Source organism: Argentina silus (assembly GCF_951799395.1).
Source record: "Argentina silus genome assembly, chromosome: 6".
Classification (NCBI taxonomy): Eukaryota; Metazoa; Chordata; class Actinopteri; order Argentiniformes; family Argentinidae; genus Argentina; species Argentina silus.
This window is the reverse complement of record NC_139660.1, coordinates 7,739,990-7,764,409: the sequence shown is the minus strand read 5'-3', so window position 1 is coordinate 7,764,409 and position 24,420 is coordinate 7,739,990. Positions and strand designations below refer to the sequence as shown.

General features: G+C 43.6%; 1 protein-coding gene across 1 annotated transcript; it reads right to left on the bottom strand.

The window, feature by feature from the left end:
- Positions 1-32: 32 nt before the first annotated feature.
- On the bottom strand, positions 33-24,319 carry slc9a7 (solute carrier family 9 member 7). The gene is made up of 16 exons (XM_083671784.1): positions 24,013-24,319; positions 20,119-20,321; positions 19,280-19,357; positions 17,052-17,128; positions 16,768-16,880; positions 16,501-16,606; positions 15,913-16,054; positions 15,616-15,721; positions 15,190-15,278; positions 14,294-14,407; positions 13,719-13,830; positions 13,451-13,604; positions 8,561-8,624; positions 7,171-7,253; positions 5,510-5,615; positions 33-3,353 (listed from the first exon to the last, which is right to left on the bottom strand). The coding sequence occupies exons 1-16, from the start codon at positions 24,293-24,295 to the stop codon at positions 3,090-3,092; spliced, it is 2,094 nt and encodes a 697-aa protein (XP_083527910.1). The 5' UTR covers positions 24,296-24,319; the 3' UTR covers positions 33-3,089.
- Positions 24,320-24,420: the final 101 nt, after the last annotated feature.

The following is a 24,420-nucleotide window of genomic DNA, read 5'->3' as shown; positions in this document are numbered from 1 at the left end:
ATATGAGCATGAAAAAAATATATTCTTCATAATTTGGATTTATTGACAGCTTTAAACAGGTATTTGACAGATATTGACATGCAAAACATTGCAGGTAAAACTTTGCAGCCAATTGTTGCTACTGGAAACAACAGGTGCACTAATGATATTTACATATAGCTACAGCTCCATATTTCTCTGGGGCAGACAGCATGTATGGATAGTTGGACCTACAAACCAGGTGATGGCAAAACAGTCTGCAGAGGTGGAGTGGCTCCAGTTTGGCACCAAACACAACTCCATTGTCACCAGCCACCATTAAAGACATCCATGGTTGCAATTGATAAAGTGCAGTCTCAGATCTCCAAGAAAACTCACCTTTTCTACTGGGCCTTGTCTGCAAGTTACAATTCAATGTTCATATTTGTTACTTATTCATTACTTTTCAAAACACACATTCAAGGGAAATAATGTCTCCAGGAGTATACAAATGAGTTTAAATGAATATGAATACATTTTCACAGTTTTGCCTGTTTTTCACAACCCAAAACGTACTGAAAATGTAACATGTATGGTGGGGCAGGCATTTCGAGGCATACAGTATGCACAGCCATAACACTGAATAACTGATGTCAGAATCACAGGCAGATGAGAGAGCGTCATGTTCCGTTAGCGTCGCTGGGCACAGATATTGACTGATGGCTAATCACAAAGGCTCTTTGAGACAGAGTGGTAAATAAGTCAGTATGTTAACACAGAGGGGGCACCAGACACAGGCATGCCTCCACCTCAGATTGTGGCCCCAAAGTGTTATGCTAAACAGTTCCTCCCACCCTTCCATACTGGGGTTTAAATGCCCTATAGTCTGTACAGCTGTTGGGGGTGGATTGCATAACTAGATTGATTCATTTCCCCATTGAAATTCCTGCTGTGCAGAGTTCTCCCATGTGTGTCCATCCATCTGACAGATTCCAGAGTGTGGCCAGACAATTGTGGCATTCACACACTCCGCAACACTGCATTCCACATCGGACCTCCTATAGACATACATATATGCATGATCCTCTGAACCTTCTGTACCTTCTAGGGAGAACACTCAGAAAGCTGACACACAACACAGAAATGGGTTGCTGATTTGAAAAAAGGGGATCAGTTAATTTTGCAAAGTTTCCAAAGCGTATATTAAGCATTACATATAAAGCAGATGGCGTATACACACCTGTCCCCACCTGGCAAAAAAAAAAAAAAAAAAAACTCTTCCCCCCCCCCACCCAGGACATGCTTGTTCAAACCGCAGCTCAACTGAGCTAAAGTGCTTGGGTAGGTCTCCTGGGGCGCACAGCTGGACAGACCCGCTGAAGAGGCAAACGCAGCTGCCTGATACATTTGCATTGCTACTATTTACAATTGTTGGAGAGGAGCCAAGGACTACAACTGCTCCAAAAAAACAAAACTTTATCAGGGATGCAGGAGACCAACGATTTGCTTCATAACAATATAATCACAGGAGGAAGTCCTCAGGATGCTCTACATACAAAGAGAGACACCTTAGGCTGAAGGGTCTATACAACATCAATGCTACTTTATAAAACATTAATTAAAGCTTTCTATAGTTCACATGGTGCAATCTGTGGAGTCATGTAAATACATCTTTTGGACAATACGTTACTGAGCTATAGAGTCCTGGAATGCTTTAAAAAGCTGTGGAAAGTGATAGGGAAAACTGGTCCTGTCTGTCTGTCTGTCTGTCTGTCTGTGTGTGTCTGTGTGTAGACATTTGAACAACATTGAAGAGGATCATCATTACATATATAACCTCTAAGATGTCAATTAAAACAGACTGTGCAGCACAGTACATGGTATACCAATGTTTAAGACAGTCCCTTACATAAGAATAGGGCACTAGAGATGATTGGCAGATCTAAGAGGGCCAATGGCATGGCTGGCTTGCAGCCCAGTGGATCAATGCCCTTGTGGAAAGATTTTTCTGTACATTTCAAATCAAGTTTTTTGTTGTTGTTGTTGTTGTGTTTATCATAGTAATGGAGCTAGGGCCAAACATCTGTGTACATGTGACTCTTGCATCACATGTACACAGATGGCAATCTTCACTGTCATGAGACGTAATGCATTGAAATGGGTGATCCTACTGGACAAAGATGGGCATTGTATCGGTGTTCTTTCATTCATCAGCCACATCAGCACGCGTCTTCCACTGACTGTGACGGTAATTAGGGGGCAAGACATTGTCCAAGCTACCCTACTCAACAGAGTGCCTTCACTGTAACTTGGCTCCACTACACACTAAGCAGTCATACCGTAGTGCATGAGATAGAATAGACCGTAAATACTGCATTTCCTCAAACCTACCAGGGCCGTGACCTAGATCTAGATAATGAATACTGCCATTCAGATTCCCCATCGAGATATGTAGACTATGAGGATGCCTTGATGAGGTGTGATTGCTTGGGTCGCCTAATGGGATCAAGAGCAGGAATGGCTGATGGCCATGAGAGCCAGTCAGCGCTCAGCAATGATTGACACACTGAGACATACAGAGATATAGCTGGATGCAGACACTCTGACAGCACAGTGACTGACAATATCTGACTTTTCAACTCCCATTATATTAACAAACAAAATGCAGCACATCAAAAGTGCAGATTGCATTTCCCAGGAGGGTAGGCTGTGTCCCTCAATTTATATCCTGGATAGGGGTTTCCCTCTCCTTTCAGCAGGGGAGAAAAGAAACAGTAAAATGGAGTCACAGTATCATTCACAGCATGGGTTGTTAACTCTCTTCTCTCTGAGGGACTAGGTAACACAAGTCTCCTCTATCTTCAGCTCCTGTTCCGTAATGACAATGAAATGCTCCTTCTTCTTCTCTGCTCCTTGGGGCAAGGAGTTCAGAGTCAGTGACGAGATGAGTCTCTAAACCCAACCCTATTCTCCCCCGTCTGTCCATCCCCCTCTCTTCCCCCCCATCGTCTGATGTCTGTTAGAGGGTCTGTTCTCCACCTGCAGGGGTGAGGTGTGGGTGGGGCCTGAGGGTGAGGCAGTCTGGGGTATGTGGGGCTGTGGCGTGGTGGGGGTCAGGCGTGGTGGGGGGGTCAGGCGTGGTCCTCGATGGGGAAGACGAGGCGTGTGCCGCGGCTCAGCAGCTCCTGTTCGCGGGAGTCAAGCTCGCGTTCCAGCGCCTCCTCAGACGTGCTGCCGCTCCGCTTGCCATTGAGGCCCCAGCCAGACCCCCCAGCCACGTCTGCCCCCCCACTGGACGCCCCATTGGCTGTGATGGCCGTGTCGCCGTAGGTGAGTGTCAGGTCTCCGTCGTTGAGGATAAGGTCGGAGTCATTGTCCCTCAACTGTTCATGGATCTGCAAATACAGCAACAGTGAGACATGGGGGGGGGGGGGGGGGGGGGGGCATGGGGGGGGGGGGTGGCGGCAACACACACAGACACGTTCTCGCACACTGACATTAACAGCACAAAAGGTTCATGAGGGACACTGGAGTCAAAGGGGGAGAGGAGACCACCACTTAGTTCTCTGTATTCAAGTGATGTGGATCAGACAGCTGTGACAGGATAGATTAGACACACCAAATACACACAACTATAACAGGTACTCTACTATATAGCAGCAGTGTCTGGGAAGTTTAGTTGTTATGAGAATTGTTCTGACAGTAACACTCAATCTATGTACATAGAATTTATTTGGATGAGGGGTCAATAGTAGGTCAATAGTCTCTCCACCATAGCGTGAGGTTGTACAGCTCTAATAAGGTTTGACTGGGAGTCAATATGCAGCCAGTTCTCCCCAGGGTGTAGGAGAGTCAGTGCACATGATGAGTTTACAGAGGGTCAACACAGGGATTACACCCTGATGAGATGGATCAAACAAAGTAAATCACCATTATGTAACTACTCTGCACTAACATATATCTATGGGGAAATAAATTATCCAGACAAAATCTATTGGGCTTTCAAAACAAAAATGGGATGGAAATTAATGTGCTTGCATTTCCTAATGGATATCAAATGTACAAAGTGCAGAATAGTAAAATACAAATTTAATAAGAGTGGTGATTGTAGGTGGTTATTGTGATTTAGCAGATATTGCAAACCACCGAAAATCGAGCTCTTGGGTGTCATGAATGAATGCCATAACATTGGAACAGGGTAAACGAATAACAATAGAATAGTATAGAGTTTCTTCTTCTACAAGGGGGTACTTGAGCCACTAAAGCAGCCTCGTCAGTAGGAGGCCATCTTTACCCCCTCTAGTGTTACCACACATTTCATAATATCCACTGTGAGCAAGTGGACAAAGAACTCCATTTAATCCTCCTTCTCTCCACTTGCCAACACAAACCATTGGACTGTCCTGATCATGTTAACAATGAGCTGAATTCATGGGCCTGTAGTCTGCCAAACCTATGCTGGCTCACACACACAGACACCACAATCACCATTAGAAAACAATGTTCAACAGAGAACGGGAGACCAGAGAAAGAGAGAGAGAGAGAGAGAGAGAGAGAGAGTGGGTGATGGGACAAGAAAGTGGAGAAACAGAGCATGATTGTCAGAGAGTGAACTTGGAAAGGATTTGCATTTTTTTATATATTGAGTCTATAAATGAATGTCCTTGCTGCAAAGCAGACTGCAACAAAGTATATAGGTATAAGAAACAACAACTAAAATGGCGGGCCAGTAGGTTATTTGGGCAACTGTGAAGGGACAATATAATGGCCAATTGTGTTACAAGAAGAATATCAAACCCATGTGATGGTGTTTGAAATGAATTGGGGAATTTGCCAAAGTTAATCCAAGTGTGACCATCTCTAGTGAATGAGTGTTCTCTGTGTTTCAAAAATTGGAACACAATGTCTTTTCAGAGCAGTGATCATCATTGACGTATCAGTGGTTGGGCCTTTTGTACCAACTAAATGTAAAAAGCTTCTTCCTCCATTTGCTGTCCTGCTAAAAGTCTTGGTGCTTTTGTGTTTTCTTTGCAGGGATACAGAATATACTCTCAAACAGTCATTACACTGCAAACATAGATGAGAATACTCACAATTGAGGAAGTAGAAGTCATTCAGTTATTACTGTATATGACGCAAACATGTCACCCTGTGTCTTAATGTTGTGGGGTCATAGGATGTCTTCCTTCACCTTAGAGTAATTCAGGCACTCAGACACTTTAAGTCACCGAGGGATACACAGCCCTACAGACACAATATGCAAGCCTGTGCTCCAGGACACTGAGTTGCTGTCATCTTTTCATTTCAAATGTGAAATTCAGCCTAGTGATGATTTCAACAGTCACTTGAGATGTCGGGGGAAGTGAAACATGCAGTGCAGCATGGATGTGTGAATTCCAGGTTCCTCTATTTACAAGAGAGTGTCAAACCTTTGTTTGCTTGACAAGAGGAGATTTATATCTAACATTTCACAAGCCGTGAAGCCGTGCATGTAAACACATTTGTGATTATTTTGTATAGGAGTGTGTGTGTGTGTGTGCACAGTACTCACCTCATAGGCCTGAGGGCTGGTCAGGCAGCGTGCCAGTGGGCCGCAGCAGGCAGGCAGGGTGGTGGTGAGGGGTGGGCCACTGTGGGTCAGGATGGGCTTTAGGTAACTGGGACATTGTTAAGGAAAACACCTTTTTCAATCCAAACAGAATGCATGACAGCAAATACCTTTTTGTGGGGATCCCTACATAAGAGATCATCAATATCACAATTCAGTGCTGACATCATGGCATTAGTGGTTAATCATCTCATTAGCTGCCTCTTTCATGTCCCAGAAGAGAAGCAGACAAAAATAACTACTGGAGTAGCTTGACTTTTTTTTTTTTAAGCCTGTGATTGTAGTGGCCAGTCAGAATAGCAGAATACTGGGCCAAGCTGTCATATATTGAAAAGCTATCAGATGATGACATATCTGAAGGATGGAGAGTAACAAAGGCACACAAGGGAAAACAATCGGGCAACTGTTTAGTCCCCATGTGGGACAGCCCAAGTATGGCAACTAGTTTGAAACAGTCCACTACCCTATGCCCACTGCCTCCCACTGGGTTAGAGGAGAAGACTTGCGCTCCAAGCCTCTGAGTTCAGACACAAGTCTGTTGAGACAGACCAAAGGCGGCAAAGAAGAGAGCCTTTTCTCTTTCAGATAAGACATTGTTCAATGTTCACACAAAGGGCAACACCTTGTATCTTTTACCCTTTAGTGTGATTAGAGCAGAGAGAATGATCTGCTTGCTCACAAGGTAATGTTAGCATGCCCAGTGCAAACTTCTCAGAGTATTTTGGGCCCACGGTCTGATGCCCAGGGACAAGGAGCCTTACAACCGTAGCCAAACTCACCACCAGTGCCTACCAGTGGAGTAACATTCACCCTCACCTTCTCTTTTCTCCCACAGGAACATTACACGTGTCTCCCCCCCCCAGCGCACACACACACACACACACACACACACACACACACACACACACACACACACACACACACACACACACACACACACACGTCAGCTGTGCCTGGCACGTGTCACCATGGAAAGAGTCCCCTGTAGTAACAAACAGCTGTCCACTCTTGTTGACCTGCTAGAGACAATCTCCCGGGGAGGCCATTGTTCAGCTGTGGAGGAGGGAGGAAGAGAGGGAGGAGAAGTTGTAGAAACACTTTCACTTGAGACTGTTATTTTCAGCATCTGACTCTGATAATTACAGCCTGGATCGCTGTCCACACTCACACTAGCCAAGTAGTGAACCCACATGTCTTTCATACGGGCATAGTAAAAGGTCAGTGCAGTAGAGGAGGGTTTCGTGCTTGAACAACGAGAGAAGATGTACTGCTTCAAATACATAATCTAAGCATGTTCGTAGAAGAGGTGCAACACTCTCTCAATCGAAAAATATATGATTTTATTTAGCGTGCCTCTTCTACAAACATGTACACAGTAGTAGAAGTTCATAAAGTAGAGATTACTGAAAGTTTACCACATAATGGGCCTTAAACAAAAAGCAAGTGGGATAAGGGAGTACTAATTTCATTCAGTATTTCGTTCATTTCACAGGCAGGCTACATTTCCTACTTCATTAATAACGTTAAAAGACCAGAGCAAGGAAACTAAATTAACGACAGCCAATGATTTCCCAGGTCGGTTGAGTGGCATAGTCAAAGGATACTTGTGATCGAAGGTGTACCAGAGTCTGAAGAGCCAGGCACTCTCCTGCTTGGTCTTACTCTGTCCCTCAGGCTGGGGCCCATCCTAGAGACACAGGGAGACATGTTATCACACGTCATGTTCTCACACACTCAAGGACCCACATACGTAGATCTCAATACATCTCTCCCATCATGAACTCAGTCTATGGCATGCAACATCGATCCAGTACATGCTTTGAAGTGTGAGGTAATCAGTGTACTTTTTTTTCGCATTACAATGTCTCAATGACGTCTGAATAGGAGACCACCCAGTGTTACAGGTCCTCTCTGTGGAAAACTACTTAGCAGTGGATAAATATAATGGGGGACAGGAGAGATAGCAGACTGGTTTGTTTAAAGCCCCTGTAAGTAAACACAACAGTGTGAGCAGTAACATCTCCCTCTGATGCCATGGTGGCTAACACCTCCTCACCCTCACCCTCTCCCCCCTCCCCCCTCCCCCCTCCCCTCCAGCTGTGTATCTGAACACTGCCTTAGGCTCAGCGGTTTGTCAATAAACAGCCAGTCCAGAGAGCTGGGACAAGAGAGACAGTACAGGCCTGGTGGGGCCCTGCCCACACTTTCCACACAGATTGGAATTACATTCAGCTGCTTAGAGCACTGACATGCATAGCAATACAATAAAGTCATAACATATTTTGACACTTTTCCATGGAAATAAATAGACTATATTGACTGATTCATGACTCAATTATTCGATTGATCTTCCACGCAGTTCTAATGGGTTTGGAAAGCCCTCACTAAACCTGAAACTAGTTTTTCAGTCTATGTGCAGGCATCCACACAGGCAATGATATGAGCAAACTGGAACTGAGCCCTGGCTTACACCTCACTCAAAGGATTAGGGGAAATCTGACACTGTTCAGGTGGGAGGAATTTTGAGGACCAAGTTGGTTAGGCACATTTAAAAGGCTGGATAAATGTTACTCTATGCAAATAATTCAAACAACAAACTAAGTACATCCTAACATAACTGTAAAGATAACTTATATTGTCATGTCTTACCTACAGTATACTCCCTTTGTTAATCAGTGTGCACATTTGAAGCTTATAAAATGAAGCTTTACCTGTAAGACTTTTAAGCTGAGTTTACCATCTTACAGTCAGCATTTTAATTTTATTCTGGTGTTCTAATTATGACAACTGGTGAATCTGAGTGTGACTGCTTCATGCACTTTCAGAGGCCAACAGCTACAGGAAGGAAACAGCTCAAACTTGGTTTGTGGTCTTGAAATATGAAAACAGCACCCACCACATAAGAGAGAGAAGGACGTCCTTGTGAGACAAAATTTCACCATTAGGGGAAGTGGGCCATCCATAGAAGAGTGGGCCTGTTCAATAGACACTTACCCCTTGGAGAACCATGAAGTTGTCTCCACAGGGCTGCAGATCTTGATCTGGGTCCACTCCAACCCTACACAGAGAGAGAGGCAGGTCATGGTGAGAGGCCTGACCTGTGTGTGTGTGTGTGTGTGTGTGTTTCTGGGGTTCAAAAGAAGCAAGCACAAGATAGATCTACACCTCCTGCAACTTGATTATAATTAACTGGTATCAGGGCGAAAGTGTGAGGTGTAACAACTATCAGTTAGCGTCGAGTCACTCCTGGCTGAAACAGATGGAAACTCTGAACTATTTAGTACATATGGCAAAACCCTGCAAACCTCCTCTACCTAGCTTATTACCCCTTACCAACAGCATTTCCAGTAATACAACCTGTGACAGAGTAATGTTCTCTCTCAAAGTAACTGAGGTGATCATTTTAGCTGAAAGCAGGCTATGTAGACACGACATAGAAAGCAGGAAAGTACTTGGTTCTGGGGATTATACTACGGTTTCATCCAGTATTCACAATCACTATTAGCTTTTCTGTAATTTCACATAAGTGTCTTTTTTCCAAATGGATGAGGATTAGACTGAACACAAGCCGATCCAGAGGAAAAGGTAACAGCACTTTCAATCACAGAGCCTCTATTATACACACTGGAACAGTTCATTTTGAGCAAAGATTAACAGACCAAACCTGAAACCAGTCTATATGGACAGGGGCCAATGTACAAGGGTGGAGCTGACTTATCTACCATACACATATTCGAAAGCACAATCTTCCATTACCAGGGCTGAGTTATTTGATATAGATCATGTTTTGTGTCCAAAGTACAAAAAAAAATCGAATTTAATAGAAATTGAACAAAATGAGTTCTCAACACCTCTTTCATGAAAATAATGAACAGCTCTATAATAACTGTCGGAGTCGTGGCCTTCTCATAAAGAGCGCAAATTATGGATAAAGAAACAAAGTCATTTTCCACCCCAGCAGTTAGACAAGAGCCAGACTGCAGGAGGCCAACTGTCCAAACACAACCCTGAAGTAGGACTACCCTGTACCCTCAGAGGACATGCTGCTCTCCACTACAGGGCCTCCGTGTGTGTGTGTGTGTGTGTGTGTGTGTGTGTGTGTGTGGAGTGGAGGGGAGGGGAGGGGGGGCAGAGGCCTGGCAAAACAAAGAGGTGCAAAGAAGCACAGTGGCTGGTCTGGGGCTGCCTCAGGAAGGATCTGGAAGCAGCCTATGAGATTAAGGCACAGTAACATCCACCGCTGCTGGGGATAGCACTGCACTGAGAGGAGCATAGGCCAACACACTGTTTCCTCTGATAAGAGACTGACCATAGACCGGATCTGCTCTGTTCAGTGTTTTTTTATTTTTTTTGTATCCTTTATTTAAAGTGATGGTGTTAAGGTTTTAAGGTATGCAAGTATGCATGCACGCACATACGTACGTACACACACACACACACAAAGTTGTTTGTGAAGCCAGTTTGTGGTGCATGCTTCATCACCATGCCGCCTCCTCCTCCTCCTCCTCCTCCTCCTGGTGGTGCTACCCAGTTCTATTCACATCACTGTGTTGAGCAGCTTCCAGAGAACACAGTGTGTGATTTCTCCCTGACGCAGTGCTGTGAAAACCAGAGGGACAGCCCAGAGAAAAGCACACCCTAGCTGTCACAAGGATTCTCCACCATGGCAGCAGCCCCCACCCCAGCAGGCATGGTAAAGCAGCTTGTAAAGCAGCTGTGACACATCATGATGGCATCACCAGCTAATACACCCACCTCAATCTGGGCTGTACTTGTGTGGATTATTCATAAACTTTTGGAGCTTGAGGCCTCTGTACCACCATTTCATTTGTTTAAAAACTATGCTTGTGGATCAAAACACACAATAATATCTTGGCTAGTGCCAAATGGCCTTTAAAGAGTTTTTCCTGGTCAGGTCACATGGTCAGGAAAAACACCTTTCCCTAATAAATGCACACCGCACCCACTCCCAACTGAAGAAAAGTGACCAGATCAGTGAAGAGTAACCAGATCAGTGAAAAGTGACATCCAACTGCATCCAGATAGTGCATCCAACCGCAAGCCTTCCCATCACCATATACCCAGCACACACAGACATGTCACCTGGCGTACTGCCACAGTTTGGGGTGCTGCTCCTGCTGGGATGCTGTGTTGTCCCCAACTCTGCCTTGGCACAAAGAGTCACACATATTAATTGGGCAGAGGCCAGCAAAAAGCAGTGGCACCATACTCTTGTGTAGAAAGATAATGGTTTCTTCACTCATCACAAAACAATGCAATGTTAATCCTCTACCCCAGAGAAAAACATACAGATGGCTTTTGGCAGCTGTGTTAGATCATAGCCATTAGCTGCAGTGTGAACTATCCTCCCACTGACTGTACCATTTGTCCTCTTTCACTTCGGGAACAAAATTCTCATCCATTTGCCTGTCTGATGCCATGTTTGTAATCAAAATCATTACGGTGCTTATTCACTCAGATGTTGTTGTTTTGACCCATTCTAATGCAACAAGGCAAGACCATGGATATCACGTTTATTAGGGGAACACAGATGGAGATAACATGTTTATTAGGGGAACACAGATGGAGATTACATCGCATGACAAAAGCCCTACAGGGTTCCTCCGTCACACCAAACCATAAACACGAGAAAAATCATTTCTCAGGGCTGAACGACCAGACAAACCAGACCACACTTAAGGTGCCAAGTGCGGAATAAAGACCTGTTAGCAGCACTGTGAGACAGAGTGAGACTGTGGTGTCTGTAGGTTGGCAGTGTTGGAATTAAATGTCAAGACATACTACAGCAGTACTGCATTGGTGAAGAACTAAGCAGAGTGCAATAATCACTCAAGCTTTTAAAAGCTCAGTCTCAGTCCCATAGTAAATCCCCTATTTTGGGGACGTGCACTGATCCCCTACACTGGCAGAGAATACCAGCAGATGTTCTGGGTTAAACAAAAAGTTGTGACAGCCTGGGAGAGGAACAAGGGGCTGTCTTGACACATCTTTAGTTTCAGTTGACTTAAGCCATGCTTAAACACAGACATCCTGTCTCCACAGTCCACTCATCTAGTTTATAGAATTTTATCAGCTATATTAAAGAAGGGAGTTTGAGGAGCCAGTACTCACATAGTTTAATTGTGAAATATTCCCCTAAATCAATTTATCATAACAGTATCATCAAAGTCCTTCTTCATTTGCTTCATAGCTGCCCCAGCCACCACCCCCCAACCCCCAAAACAATACACACACACAACATTAATTCCCCTTGCCTATAGAAACCATTTGAGATAATGGCACAGGAGATTAACTAAGTGCTACTGTACTGTCGTCAGGATTCTGGCAGTGGAGCTTTCCCTGCACGGCCCACGGATGGCTGCACTGTAAGTCAGCATGATGAGAGGCAGGAGGCCTGGAGTCATCGTGACTGTCAAACAATGGCCAAAAAAAACTGTGGGGTTTTCTACACACTCTACACAACTACACACTAGAGTGTGGCTCACTCCCCTTGGAGTCAGGCTTACAGCAGCACCAACCTGTTCACCTGCTTTCAGTGCCATGACTCAAGGGAAATAGTATTGTCTGTATGCATGTTCGTGACCATACATGCATTGGAACTTGGATTGTTGGAATGCAAATGCATTTGAATCTTACCAAACTAAATCTTCAGATCAGGATGTAGGTATGGCTCCTAAATCTCTGTCATTCGGTTCCTTTTGCTTATCCTTTTGTATTACATTTGAGCTTTTGTTATTTGCCATGCATTAGTCTCAACAGTCCTCACTTGTTCTCTGCTTTTACTCTTTGAGCTTCCATGGCTGTAATACTACTTTATCATCTTGGTTTTTTTTTCCTCTCTCTGTTTTTATTCATTTGTTCTTTGGCAGCCATTGGATGGCACTTAGTGCTGGGAAGGGTGGGGGAGGTAAGAGACTGCTGCCCACTCCACCTTATCAGACAGTAACAAAAAAATATACTGCAGGACTGACACAGTAAGATAATACTGTCAATGAAACACACCGACATCTTACAACAAAGTCCAAGTGGCCGTATGTATGTATCCCCCTGCAATCCGACAGATTGACACTCGTGCACTGGCGTACAAAGGATAGCCTATCAAAGATAACATGGGTGGGTCAGGCCACACCTCACATATCTCAGGCTGCTCCTGGTCACAGCGGTGATGAGTAGCTGTCCGTCTAGAGGTTTTTCTGATCTCAGTTAAACCCCAGTTTAATACAAGTAATGAGGTAGCATTACTGATATTAAACTGAGCCCTTTAGCTACAGGCAGCTGCTGGTATACACATTACTAGCCATAATCCTCTTTATTCAGATAAATAGCAGCTCTGGACATGGACATCCAGGTCGAACCCCACTGAGGGTGGCTAGACAAGAGACAGACAGACAGACACAAATGTTAGCTAAGCTCCTCCACGCCAGCCAGTCCTGCCAGTGAGAGTGACAGAGGTAGCCTACTAGTGTATCAATTCCTAGAGCAGGTGTTTATCTGCCAGTCCTTATTTCAATGTTGACTCAGAGTTACTTATGATTGCCACTTCAGATTCAGGAATGATCACTATTTCAAGTGGAGGCACTACAGTACTACTGGAGGACATCTAACAACAGTTCCCATGGTGACAGATGGAGGGAGCTAGCAGACAGATAGAAAGAGGCGTAAACATACAGGCCACAGGGCCAAGCTGTAGTAGGGATCTCTTGCCCCACCTTCTGGACAACATCAGAAACTGATCTCATCCACAACAAAAAGCCACAAGGTTAGCTGAGTTTACTATAAAAATCTAAAGGAACTGTTACATGGTTAAAAAGAGGTAGACAGAGCAATACAGAGAGACAAGAGAGTAACAGAAGGGATAATGACCTGATGTGTAGCCAGGACAGCATTGGGGTGGTCCCACCACCAAACACCCACACAGTGAAGAAGACTATGAGCAGTGTGGTGGTGAACATCATCTGGCGGGCATAGGTGGCCGTGTCCCGGATGGCCAGGGCGAACGCCATCGCCCCCCGCAGGCCTGGATGACGTACAAACACGTAATGACAGTGCTCAATCAATATCAAGACAGCAAGCAGTTTGATATGATGAAAAAGAGCATGGGCATGAGCATTATGGCTTTTCCCCCACGCACCTGCAAACATCATCATGTGCTGAAAGTTTCCCCTGATCTTGTGCCTCCGGCCTAGGTTGAGCAGAAAGGAGAGGGGGTAGATGTTGGAGGCCCTTCCTATAAAGATAGCAACCTGATTGACGGGATATGGTTAAGGGAAGGAATACTCTGTCTGGAATAATGTTATGTTTTGGAATGTTGTAATGTTTGTTATGGACACTATTGGGTATCAAAGGGCTTTCCTAGTTCTTTTTAATTATCAACATTTATTTTTTTATTTTTACCATCAAAAGAACATGAAAGTGTAACAGCACAGCAACATGGTTTCCCAGCATGCATGGGTATGGGTTGTTTGTTTATCTCTGCTGGCTGGCTATAACGGTGAGTCTGAGGTAAACAAAGCTAGGACCCAGGCTCAGGGGATTTAAAAGGACTTTGAGTTTAGGCTTAAGTGCTAAATTCAGCTGTAGTCAGGAGGATGGTACTGGCATGTGCAGTGGGCTAGCAGGCATGTAGATTACATCAGCACTCTATGCTGGGGGCACCTGTGACATAATAACAGTGTGACATCTCTGACATCTCTGTTGAAAGGATACAAAAGCTCCCACGATGAAGATGGGGCTGAAGACGTGGTTCTGGAAGGTGAACAGAGCCAAGCCCATGTAGGAGAAGATGAAGTTCTCTGCCAGGAAGTGGAGCACTTCAAAGAGCTGAAAAAAAAAAACTGTTATACTAATACCCAGAAGCAGACCATTACAAAACAACAAGACAATCAAAACGTAACACATCCATGTACACAAGTCATCTAATGAGGCTAGTAGTAATGTTGAATCCCCTTCAATCTCCTTCAGCACAACTTTAAAAGGCTCTTAATGAACTTCAATCAATACACAGTCCTCTCCTCAACCCAAGGGAGCTTTGCTGACTGCCAATCATTTACATTCAGGCATGGGAAACATTGTCTTCCTTCCTCTTATCTGCCTCTTCCCAAGTCAAACTCCTCATCTATTCCCTCAGAAGCTAGGCAAGGCTTTGATAGTTGGAGTGGATGGGTTCTCCTGATGAGAGGCTGGCTCCCTGGGTGCCATGATTACATAGCTGAGCGGATCCATCTTACGTCACAGTACCACTCTCAGAATGAAAAGCACACGGGGGACCGGGAGTTCTTTTAACTCAGCTTGCCACCAGACTCCCCCCCCCTGTGACTTTCCGGCCTACTCCCACCCTCATCTCCTCTCCTTATACATCTCCAATGTACGACACAGCTTGCTCTCTATAGCTGATCTGTCTCCTACTCACCAGCGCCCCCTGTCTGAGTTGTCTGTCATAGCAGGGAGAGAATGATGTCCTCAGGCAGCCCTGATTAAGGTCATAGCAGGCTGATCATTGGGCCATCTGGCCTATTAGTGCTACCATAACAAAACAGTATAAGATCAGTGCTAGGGACCAGTGCTGTAGACAGAGGGGGAGTCTTCAAAACCCATCATCATACCTGCTTGGTGCGCTTAGTGGACTCCTCTGAGAGGTTGTTGTAGGTGTAGTGGGCCTGAGTGATCCCACAGAACAGGACAGCCACAACACCTAGGGGAGAAGAGAACACAGAGGTGGTCTAAGCATAACACACCGGAAAGTACACAGTGGTGGCTATCCATCACAGAGCGACCTAGAACCACATACACAGACACACACCACACTGAACACAACCATGGATTAACTCATCTAATCCTTTTTTATTGCTTTGCTGATTGTTGTGTGCTTTTCTTCCCCAAAATTTTTTTTCTGCATTTCTGGAAAAACAAATCAGCCCAATCATCTGAAATGATATCATATGATTCACAATTTACATGTATTTCTCAATATTCAAACCTCACCCCAACCCCTCCACCCTGACCATTCATCATCCCCCCCCCCCCCAGACCTGTGAATCCGCAGGCTTCAGCCAATAGGAAGGTGCTCCACGACATGAGGAAGAAGAGGGCTGTCTCCAGCAGAGGGAAGCAGTGGAGCTTAGTGAATTTGGTGACGTGGGAAACGAGTTAAAGAGCTACACCATTTTACACACCAGCAGGCAACACAACAACAAAACAACAGCAAGATCGCTACAGATTCAAATGACATCTCCTATCACACATTATTCCAGTTGCCATATCCTTTAAAAATGTAAACAACTAGGATGGAGACATTAATTGACAACTAAGGCTTCAGGGAAGGATATGAGGGCAGTAACCACCCCAGTGACAGCTCCCATGGCAAAGGAGCCACTGAAGATCCCCAGGAAAACACCCACCGACTTGAAGAAGGCTGCGGCATCAAACGTGTGTGTGTTCGCTCCGCTGGGTTGGTAGGCCACAATAGACCTGAAAGAGAAGGAAATGTGTCAAAATCTTCAGTTTACCATCACCCATCAAACATATATCCCAAGGTTTCATGGAAACATGATTCACTGAAAAACTGTAACTCTATAAGATTTATTTTAAACATAAAAACTGTTTTATCCTAACTAGCTTTCTAGACTTCATTAGGAGATTTCCAGTCCCAGATATGTTTACAAAGTGTCCAGTAGGTGGAAGCAGAGCACCATTTCTCTGCTACAGATGAATAAGATTAGTGATGCAACACTGTGCTGCTCTGTTTGGCACCTCAGTGCAGAATTTCAACATCACAAGGGAAAAAAAAGAGGAACTGGGAATCTTTCCCCGAAACTGAGAAATCTTGCTAACACTGAGTGAGAATGGTGAGATTTTGACTTTTAGTCTGGCTGAGCTGCAGGCAGTGGGTCTGATGGAGGAGAGCAGGGACTTACGAGGAGAGGACAATGGCCACGGCATCGTTCATGACGCTCTCTCCAAACAGCAGGGCGTACAGATCCACATCCGCATTGAGCTCATTAAAGATGGCCAGCACAGTCACTAGAATCAGACACACAGACACACACAGAATCATGTGTTCCAGGTTAGAATATTATAGGAAACCAGATTCATGAAATGTTGTTTTAATTTAGTGGCAGATTTCAGCGGCACTAGAGGACTAGAGATTTGTGTTGGCAGTTGAGTCAGACACTGTACTGTACCTGGGTCAGTGGCAGAGAGGATAGCTCCAAAGAAAAGGCAGTCGGTGTAGTAGAACTTGTCAGTGAGCTGCCCTACAAACTGCATCAGTTTAACCACTCCATACATGAGGTTCCTGAGGAGAGGTGGCAGTCAAGATCAATACAGTTATCTAATCAAACCAATCTGCACAGTAGGGAATATTTTAATGGACAGCATCAGAAAAAAATACCGGCTTTTTGAAGTCTATTTGTGTAGTAATATCAATGTGTATGGCCTCGCATAAATCAACATATGAAGCACTCACCCAATGACAAAGCATGATATGGCAGTTCCTAGGAAGGCATATGTTATGATGGAGCCCAGATTCCTGAAGAAGTGTCTCTGGAACAAGAGAGAAAGCATACATGAGACAGCTATCTCATAGTAATGGTTATGGTATAAACATTGTGCCATTGGGATACTGTGCAGACTGTACAGTATCAGACAACAAGAGAGCAAGTAAGATGTGATGGTCCACACTGAGAACGATATCTTTCCTTTAGTTATTCAGTAATCCTCTCATTTTGCTTGTAGGACATAATTGTCAACTCATTGACCCTTTTAACAAAAACAACATATCAATGGGACCGCGTCCCCTGGGTCTCTTCCAGCCATGGGTGGCCAAGTCACTAAACGAACACTCATTCAGCCTCATGGGAGTTTGACTGTCAGTAAAGAAAACAGAATGACTCATGGCAGCTAGTACTCTGTTTAGCTCCACATCTCATGCTCTCTCTATGGCTGATCCTCATAACTGGTCACTCCTAAGAAGTGGAGGCACCACACTGATGCTATTCTTATATTAGTAGGCCCAAATGAATTATTGAATGAATGCATTTCTCTCTAAAATAAAGTGTGAGCACTAACCACCTGTCAACCATACCAGTTCCCCAAAAAGGCAGAACAAAATAAAACACACAACAGTATGCTAAAGTAAACACCACATCTGTGAAAGCATAAGTACAAAGGAGATGGAAGTCAAGCTAACTATGGTTCTCATGAGGTTGGCTTGCCAAGTAAACAATTTAGCCTGGTTAAAGGCAGCATATCTCTGACCCCAGAGGGTATCAACTGATGTCAGCTATTTGTATGGCTGCCTTGCCTCCTCCTCCACCATGAGGCTGGTCTAGGGTCAGAGGTAAAGTGATAAGAGAGCCTCACAGCCTAATACTGTATAAGAACTCCACATGTTGAGTTGACACATATAATGATACAGAGAATATGATACATACTGTAAATATGATATATGGAATATCCAGGTTTAAGTTCAGAGACTACACTGTGCAGATGTCTGGCATCTGCAATAAATAAAAATGCCCCCCTTTTTTTTTTTTCTTAAAAAGAAATAGAATCTCGACAGGTTTACAATCGACCCCGACACACCAGAGGGAGAAAACAATGTACTGCATTTCTCCTTTGGGGCGGACATGATTCCCCCCACCCCCTCCCCCATTTCCTGAGGTCCCATAACTGACTCAGCAATTATCGTGTAATTCTACTGAAGTTGCTGAAATTCATGAGGCACTGTCCCTTCATTACTACACATAGATAGACAGCAATACGCACCGACTATACAAAAAGACTGACAGCTGAATCAAGCCAACGAAGGCGAAATTCTGCTGATAGTGAGACAACATGGGCACTGGGGAGGGGAAACCAGAATCTCACGGGGCCCCAACACAATTAGTTTGATTGTTACCAACTGAAAAAATGTACAGACGTTTATCCTCCAAAGCTATGCTTTATCCACATTCACCATTCCTTGCTCTGTGACATAATGTGCTTATCTCAGGGCTCCATCACAATTCTATAAAGAGGCTTGAATAATGCCTTCTCTCTCAGCCACTGGTCAGAACTCAGACAGGGAGGTATAATTAACTTTTACCATCCCTAATTTCAGGGTCAAGACATTGTACAATACAATGTTTAAACCTAAACACAGGGGTGTCAATCCCCAGTCATGTGTAATTGTGGGAGGGGTGGTTTTTGAAGCAGATATATACTGTAAACATACAGTAACTGCAAAACTAAATGCTTTAAAACATTATTCAAAGAACATCGTGATTACAATAGAAAATGTGACATTGTTTCAAGATGTAAATTCGGCTTGCACAACAAGCAATGTGCTAGGGTGAAAGTGTTACAGTGAGAATACGCATTCATTAACAAAAGAATGGCAGCATATTGGCAGTGTGCCAAGGTAACCTAAGAAAGGAAGTGAAAGATAACTGGTCTGGCCTTCCTCCCCAGAGAGCTGTTGATTTTCAGTACAGTCAATGCTCTTGCAGCCTGACCAATGAGAGCTTTTCTTAGCCACCCATCTGTCCAATGAGACAGCTTGTTTTGGCAGCAGACTCGCCCAACTGGACCCCACTCATGCACAGCATATTGCCAACCCAGGCTCAGGTTGCAACTGAGTATCATGCTAATTATCCCTTTATCATAAAAAAAACATTTTGCTTCCATATGGAGAAATGTGGACAGTTGACTTACCTTTTTTAGACTATATCCAGCATGGAAAATGATTGGAGGTAGCAATATATTAAAGAATACTTCGGGGTCAAAGGTAACCTGCAAAATTAATTGAAAGAGATATATGAATATCTTGCGATAGAAAGAAACCATCATAACTAATGTAAAACCCTAGTTGCAAAAATAATACACCGACAACTTATGAAGGTCAAGAAGAAATCCCCAACCTAACAACACTGATAAAAGCAGCTTTTGATCAATTAGCTTAGCAAGCAAGTAGCTGAGTAATGGTACCACAACAAACATTAGGTAGAGCGTGAGGGAGAGAGACTAAAATGATAACAGTTGTACCATATCTTTTCTAATGTCATGCCTTTAGACCAGGGGTGTCACAATTTGAAATAGCAAGTGTACTTATTAAAAAATATGTTTTTTTATTTGAATAAAAAACATAACAGCTAAAACAACATACAACCCTGTGTAGGAATGATAATGCAACTATTATAAATAATTGCGTAACTTTGTCTGATAATTCATTTTCCAGTCATGTATAGCTTGATGCATGAGAGCCGTCTAATGTCTAGTTCCCACACTACAAATTGTCCAATGAAATAACAGAATACATTTTAGCATGCATCGGTTTGTACCAAGGGATGTTATGCCCGTTGCTAGCTTGCTACTGATTGAATGTAAAACAAAAAACAAGGTGTGTGGCCCTCAAGACCTTGGAGAAGACAAAAGTGGAGCCCTGGGCCAAAATTACTTTGACACCCCTGCTTTAGACAATATGCAGCTAGAATGGGTTACATTTTCACAAAAGCCCTGAATGGGAGGAGAAGTGTCTGGGGAGAGACTGTTACCTTGCGCAGCATATCATTCTGCTCCACGTTGTGGATCTCCCGAGAGTTGATCTCCCCTTTGAGTGTGTACTCAAAGAACTTGCCACTGACGTTGAGCAGCAAGGTGCTGACAGGCCCTTCCTTCAGGGAGCAGCTCGGGGGCGTCTTGTTGTGGTAGCTGGTGGCGGGAATGCCATAACGCAGGATTACACCCACCAACAACCCTGAGCAACAGGAGAGAGAGACAGCTGCTGATGAAGGCATACATCTGTATAATCCAATCTACAAAGAGAACACACACACACACACAAACAAATTCCAGATAATGTGAATTATAAATCTATCTATGCCAGCTGTGTGGAAACCTTCTCTGTGTACTACCATATCAATGGCATACAATGTGGATTCACCAACTGGGGAAAAAAAATCAGTAGATCTAAATTCTGGGTACATTTCTAGATTGTTTTTTCACATCTCTGAACTAGAGCAGAGTCAGTTAAATCACTCTTAAATATCGTATAACACACTACAGCTCATCATATCATTCTCCAGTCATCAGCACAGGCTGCCACCCTTGCTTATGCTGCTCTCCGCAAGACCGTCAAGATGGGTTGACCAGCCAGTGCAACGGATCTGAGTATGGATGCATAGAAAATATTCGCTGCATTAACAAATTGCACTACAAATTGCAACTGGGCCAAGCTCAGTGGTCCCATTGCTCAAAAGAATCGATAATTTGCCACTAGAAATGTTTCTAGCAAAGCAATGGAGGCAGAGGAGAGAGGGTGATAGAGCATGAAGGAGAGAGAGAGAGAGAGAGAGAACAGAGCTAAATCTAAGGAAAATGAAAGCCAGTTCCAGAACATAAATCCTCTGGTAAGACAGTAGTCATCTGGAGGAGACAGGGCAAGGCTGCCAGCACAGCATTTACTATAAAGCACCAGTGGGTAACTGCAGGGACTACAGGACACACACACACACACCCATACTGTAGTCAACACCAAAGTTGACATGCTAGGAAGGAAGTGCACCCTTTCCTCACGGACAGCACTTACAATTTCATTTTGAAGATATGTAAGTGAAGCTATTAGTGCTGATTGACTGCATTTCAAAGGCTTCACCAGTTAACCTTAACCACAAATTACGACACAGAGTTGTCAATGCCAATGCATAAACCATTATGACCTCTATTTTATGAATGGCATGTGGGGCAGGACCTTGTAGGCCTGAATCACAAAACAAATAAAAAATGAAATGTGGGACAAAGAGCAGGTAGTGTCAGGAAAGCACCTTTGAGTACAACCAACCGTTTAACACTGCATCATGAAACTGGACAGAGAATGTGCACACACCCATGGAAAAACCCACATAGTTTCATCTTTGCTGTAACTGCATAGAGGTGACTGAGACCAGGTGGACATAGACAGGCAGACCTGGGAATAGTGACTGCTAATATAAGGAACCAATCCTATTATTCTAGCTGCAGTGATTATAATACTGAACTGATCGGTGACAAAAATGATTATGTTTCTCTCATGCTTTTTCCTCAGGAAATGGAAATGCTGCCTCATCTCATTGACATTTGAAGCCCTTTAATAATACCAAGAGCCCCACAACTGAGATGAAGACTTATCAAGCCACCAAATGCCCTCAGCCCCCATAAATACTTACCCTTTGCCTCAAATTCAAAAATCTTTGAGGTTTGAAAAATCTATATAATATAGACACTTACAGTAAGCTATCCTTTTTGTCATACACTGTGTGTATGACACTGTTTCCATTGTGTACATTGCTTCACCGCCGTTTACACTGCTGCTTATATTATACTTATTCTATTTTTTTATTACTTTAAAACTTACTGTTGCACTACTCTGTGGCACTGTCACTTTTGCATTTCACTGTATACTTGTATGCACGTGACAAATAAAGAATCTTTAATCTTGAATACACAATATGAATAACTTACACTCATTTCCCTGCAGAGCACTATTAACATTTGTTATTTGTACTTTACAACATAGTCATTTCTCAGCAGCACATTGGAAGCTGCGGCCGTCCTCACAGATGACCAGCTGTAGCTGTGTGCAGTGCATCTCAAAGAGAGGGAGCACACAGAGACTACACAAGAAAGACGACCATATATATATATAATTTTTTTTTTCATCCGCTTGGTCACTCGCAGCAGCAATCTCTTACTAATTTTACACCATAGAGGCATATACCTGGTGGAAACACTAAACTATCACTGAGAATGTGTGTTTTTATCATCCTGCAACATCATACATGTATTGCAGGATCTAAATGTATTCAAAAGTGTGCTGTCATACACAGAGGATAGTATACACTTTGAAGCTGAATTGAGATTTGGTTTTAAAACTAATTTTAGTCTGAGTTCAGTTTAAAAGGGAGCACTAATTGAGGGTTGTCACAGTAAGTGTGTACACAGCATACAATGAGGCAGCAGCAAAAGCAAGCCATTTGCATTCCTTAAGCAGAATACTGGGCTAACTACGATACACCTAATATTATTAAGTGATCCAAGAACAAGGTTCCTTCAACAGGGCAGGATTTCTTCAGTATTGCTGTCTGTACAAAATACTGGTTGGCCTTTCAGATCTAGCATGTTGGACTATTAGCCAGAATTGGTCTCCATGAAAATACAAATAAAACAGGCCCAGCTGATAAGAAAAAATAAAAAAAATAAACACTCCAGAAAGACTGAAGGTTGAGAAAAGCAAAGTCTATACCCTCCATAGTATTCTCTGGTTAACAAATAATGACAACACAATGGTAGAACGGGTCATTCAGAAAAGCAGAGAGAATCATTTGCACACAGGGCAGAGATGTGGCTTCTCCACACTGTAGCTGACTTCTCTTTTCTTCTTCTTGCCTGGTGTTCTCTCATCTAGCCTGTTGCCATGTTCTCATTATAAGAACAAGTGGATAGCTACATTGAAAAACTAAGGAGCAGAGAAGTGAGGAAAGGTAAGTATTGTAACCTCAGAAAAGCCATTTGAACCTCTCAGTCACCAACAAACATGGTTGTTAAATAGCAAAAAACTCCCAAAGGAACAGATCTATAGGTGAAATTAATTAATATAAAATAGGGAAGCATATCAGGAACTACATACAAACTATTTCTGCTTTGATTGCTGATGACGCTCTATTACAGTGAAGCCAGTGCTCAGTACAGTCGACATTTTCATGGGAGGCACGAAAAAGGGTGAGAAGGGAGTTCATACTATGGTTAGACTGGGAGGGCTTCGTGTTGATTAAAGGTAACATCTCTTGATTGATGTCTCAACATGGCACAGTGAAGCAACCAGGTGACCTAATGTGTTCACGTGATGTACAGTACGTATTGCGCCACACTATTGCGTTCGCGTCCCAGGTATAGCATACTATATTCCATCTGTAGTCTGGACTGGAGTATTGTAGCACGATCTGCTTTAGAGAATGAGTGACTGAACTCCGGTAGGTTAGAAGGACCCACCATGACATCATAGAATCGATCCTTATGTAAATCAACAGCAACTATTGAGGCGATTAGGTTGCTTTTACCACCCTATGTAATTTCACGGCACTGAAACTGGTTCTAGGCAATGTTCTTATGGTATCTTTGCAGGGGAGTGATGATGGCACAATCCAAATACAGTAGCAAATTCCAGAAATGTCACTCCCCCCATAACCAATTAGATGCGCACTGAATTTATCGAATCATTATGGCGCATTATATAATATCACGACGGCGCATCTACACTGTTGATACCAATGATTATGTCTATGGTTGATACATGTATCGAGAATTCAGACCGTAGCAATGACATCGCCTCAAATACAGCTTTGAATATAAGCTTGGATCATTCATATGGGGATTGAGCTTGGGTTGTCATGCGTTTTGTCTTCCTGTCTCACCGTATATCATTGCCAACCCGGTCTCATGAAGAAAACGAACTCTTCTGTGTTTGAAAAGCCAAATGGTGAGAATTGTTAAGGTCAGCAGTAAAATGAATGTCAATAGATTCACGCTGTCCTGTCGATGACTTTCTTCAGCCTCTTTCTCGGTTGCAAGTTCCTCGATTCCGCCGTCCTCGGCGTTCATTTTAGAGGCCTGATTTATCAACAAAATTAGAAGAATGGGAAACATCATACTCTTCTCTAATAAAAAACTCCACGGCTTTGGTTTGGTAGCGTCCATGGTGCAAGATGCTGATAGTGGACCGCCTCCTCCACTTCGTGGTACTGCGCAAGGTAGATGACTACGAAAACAAATGAGAAGAGCTAAATAAATCGTTGAGTATAGTTCAACCTTTTAAAGGTACA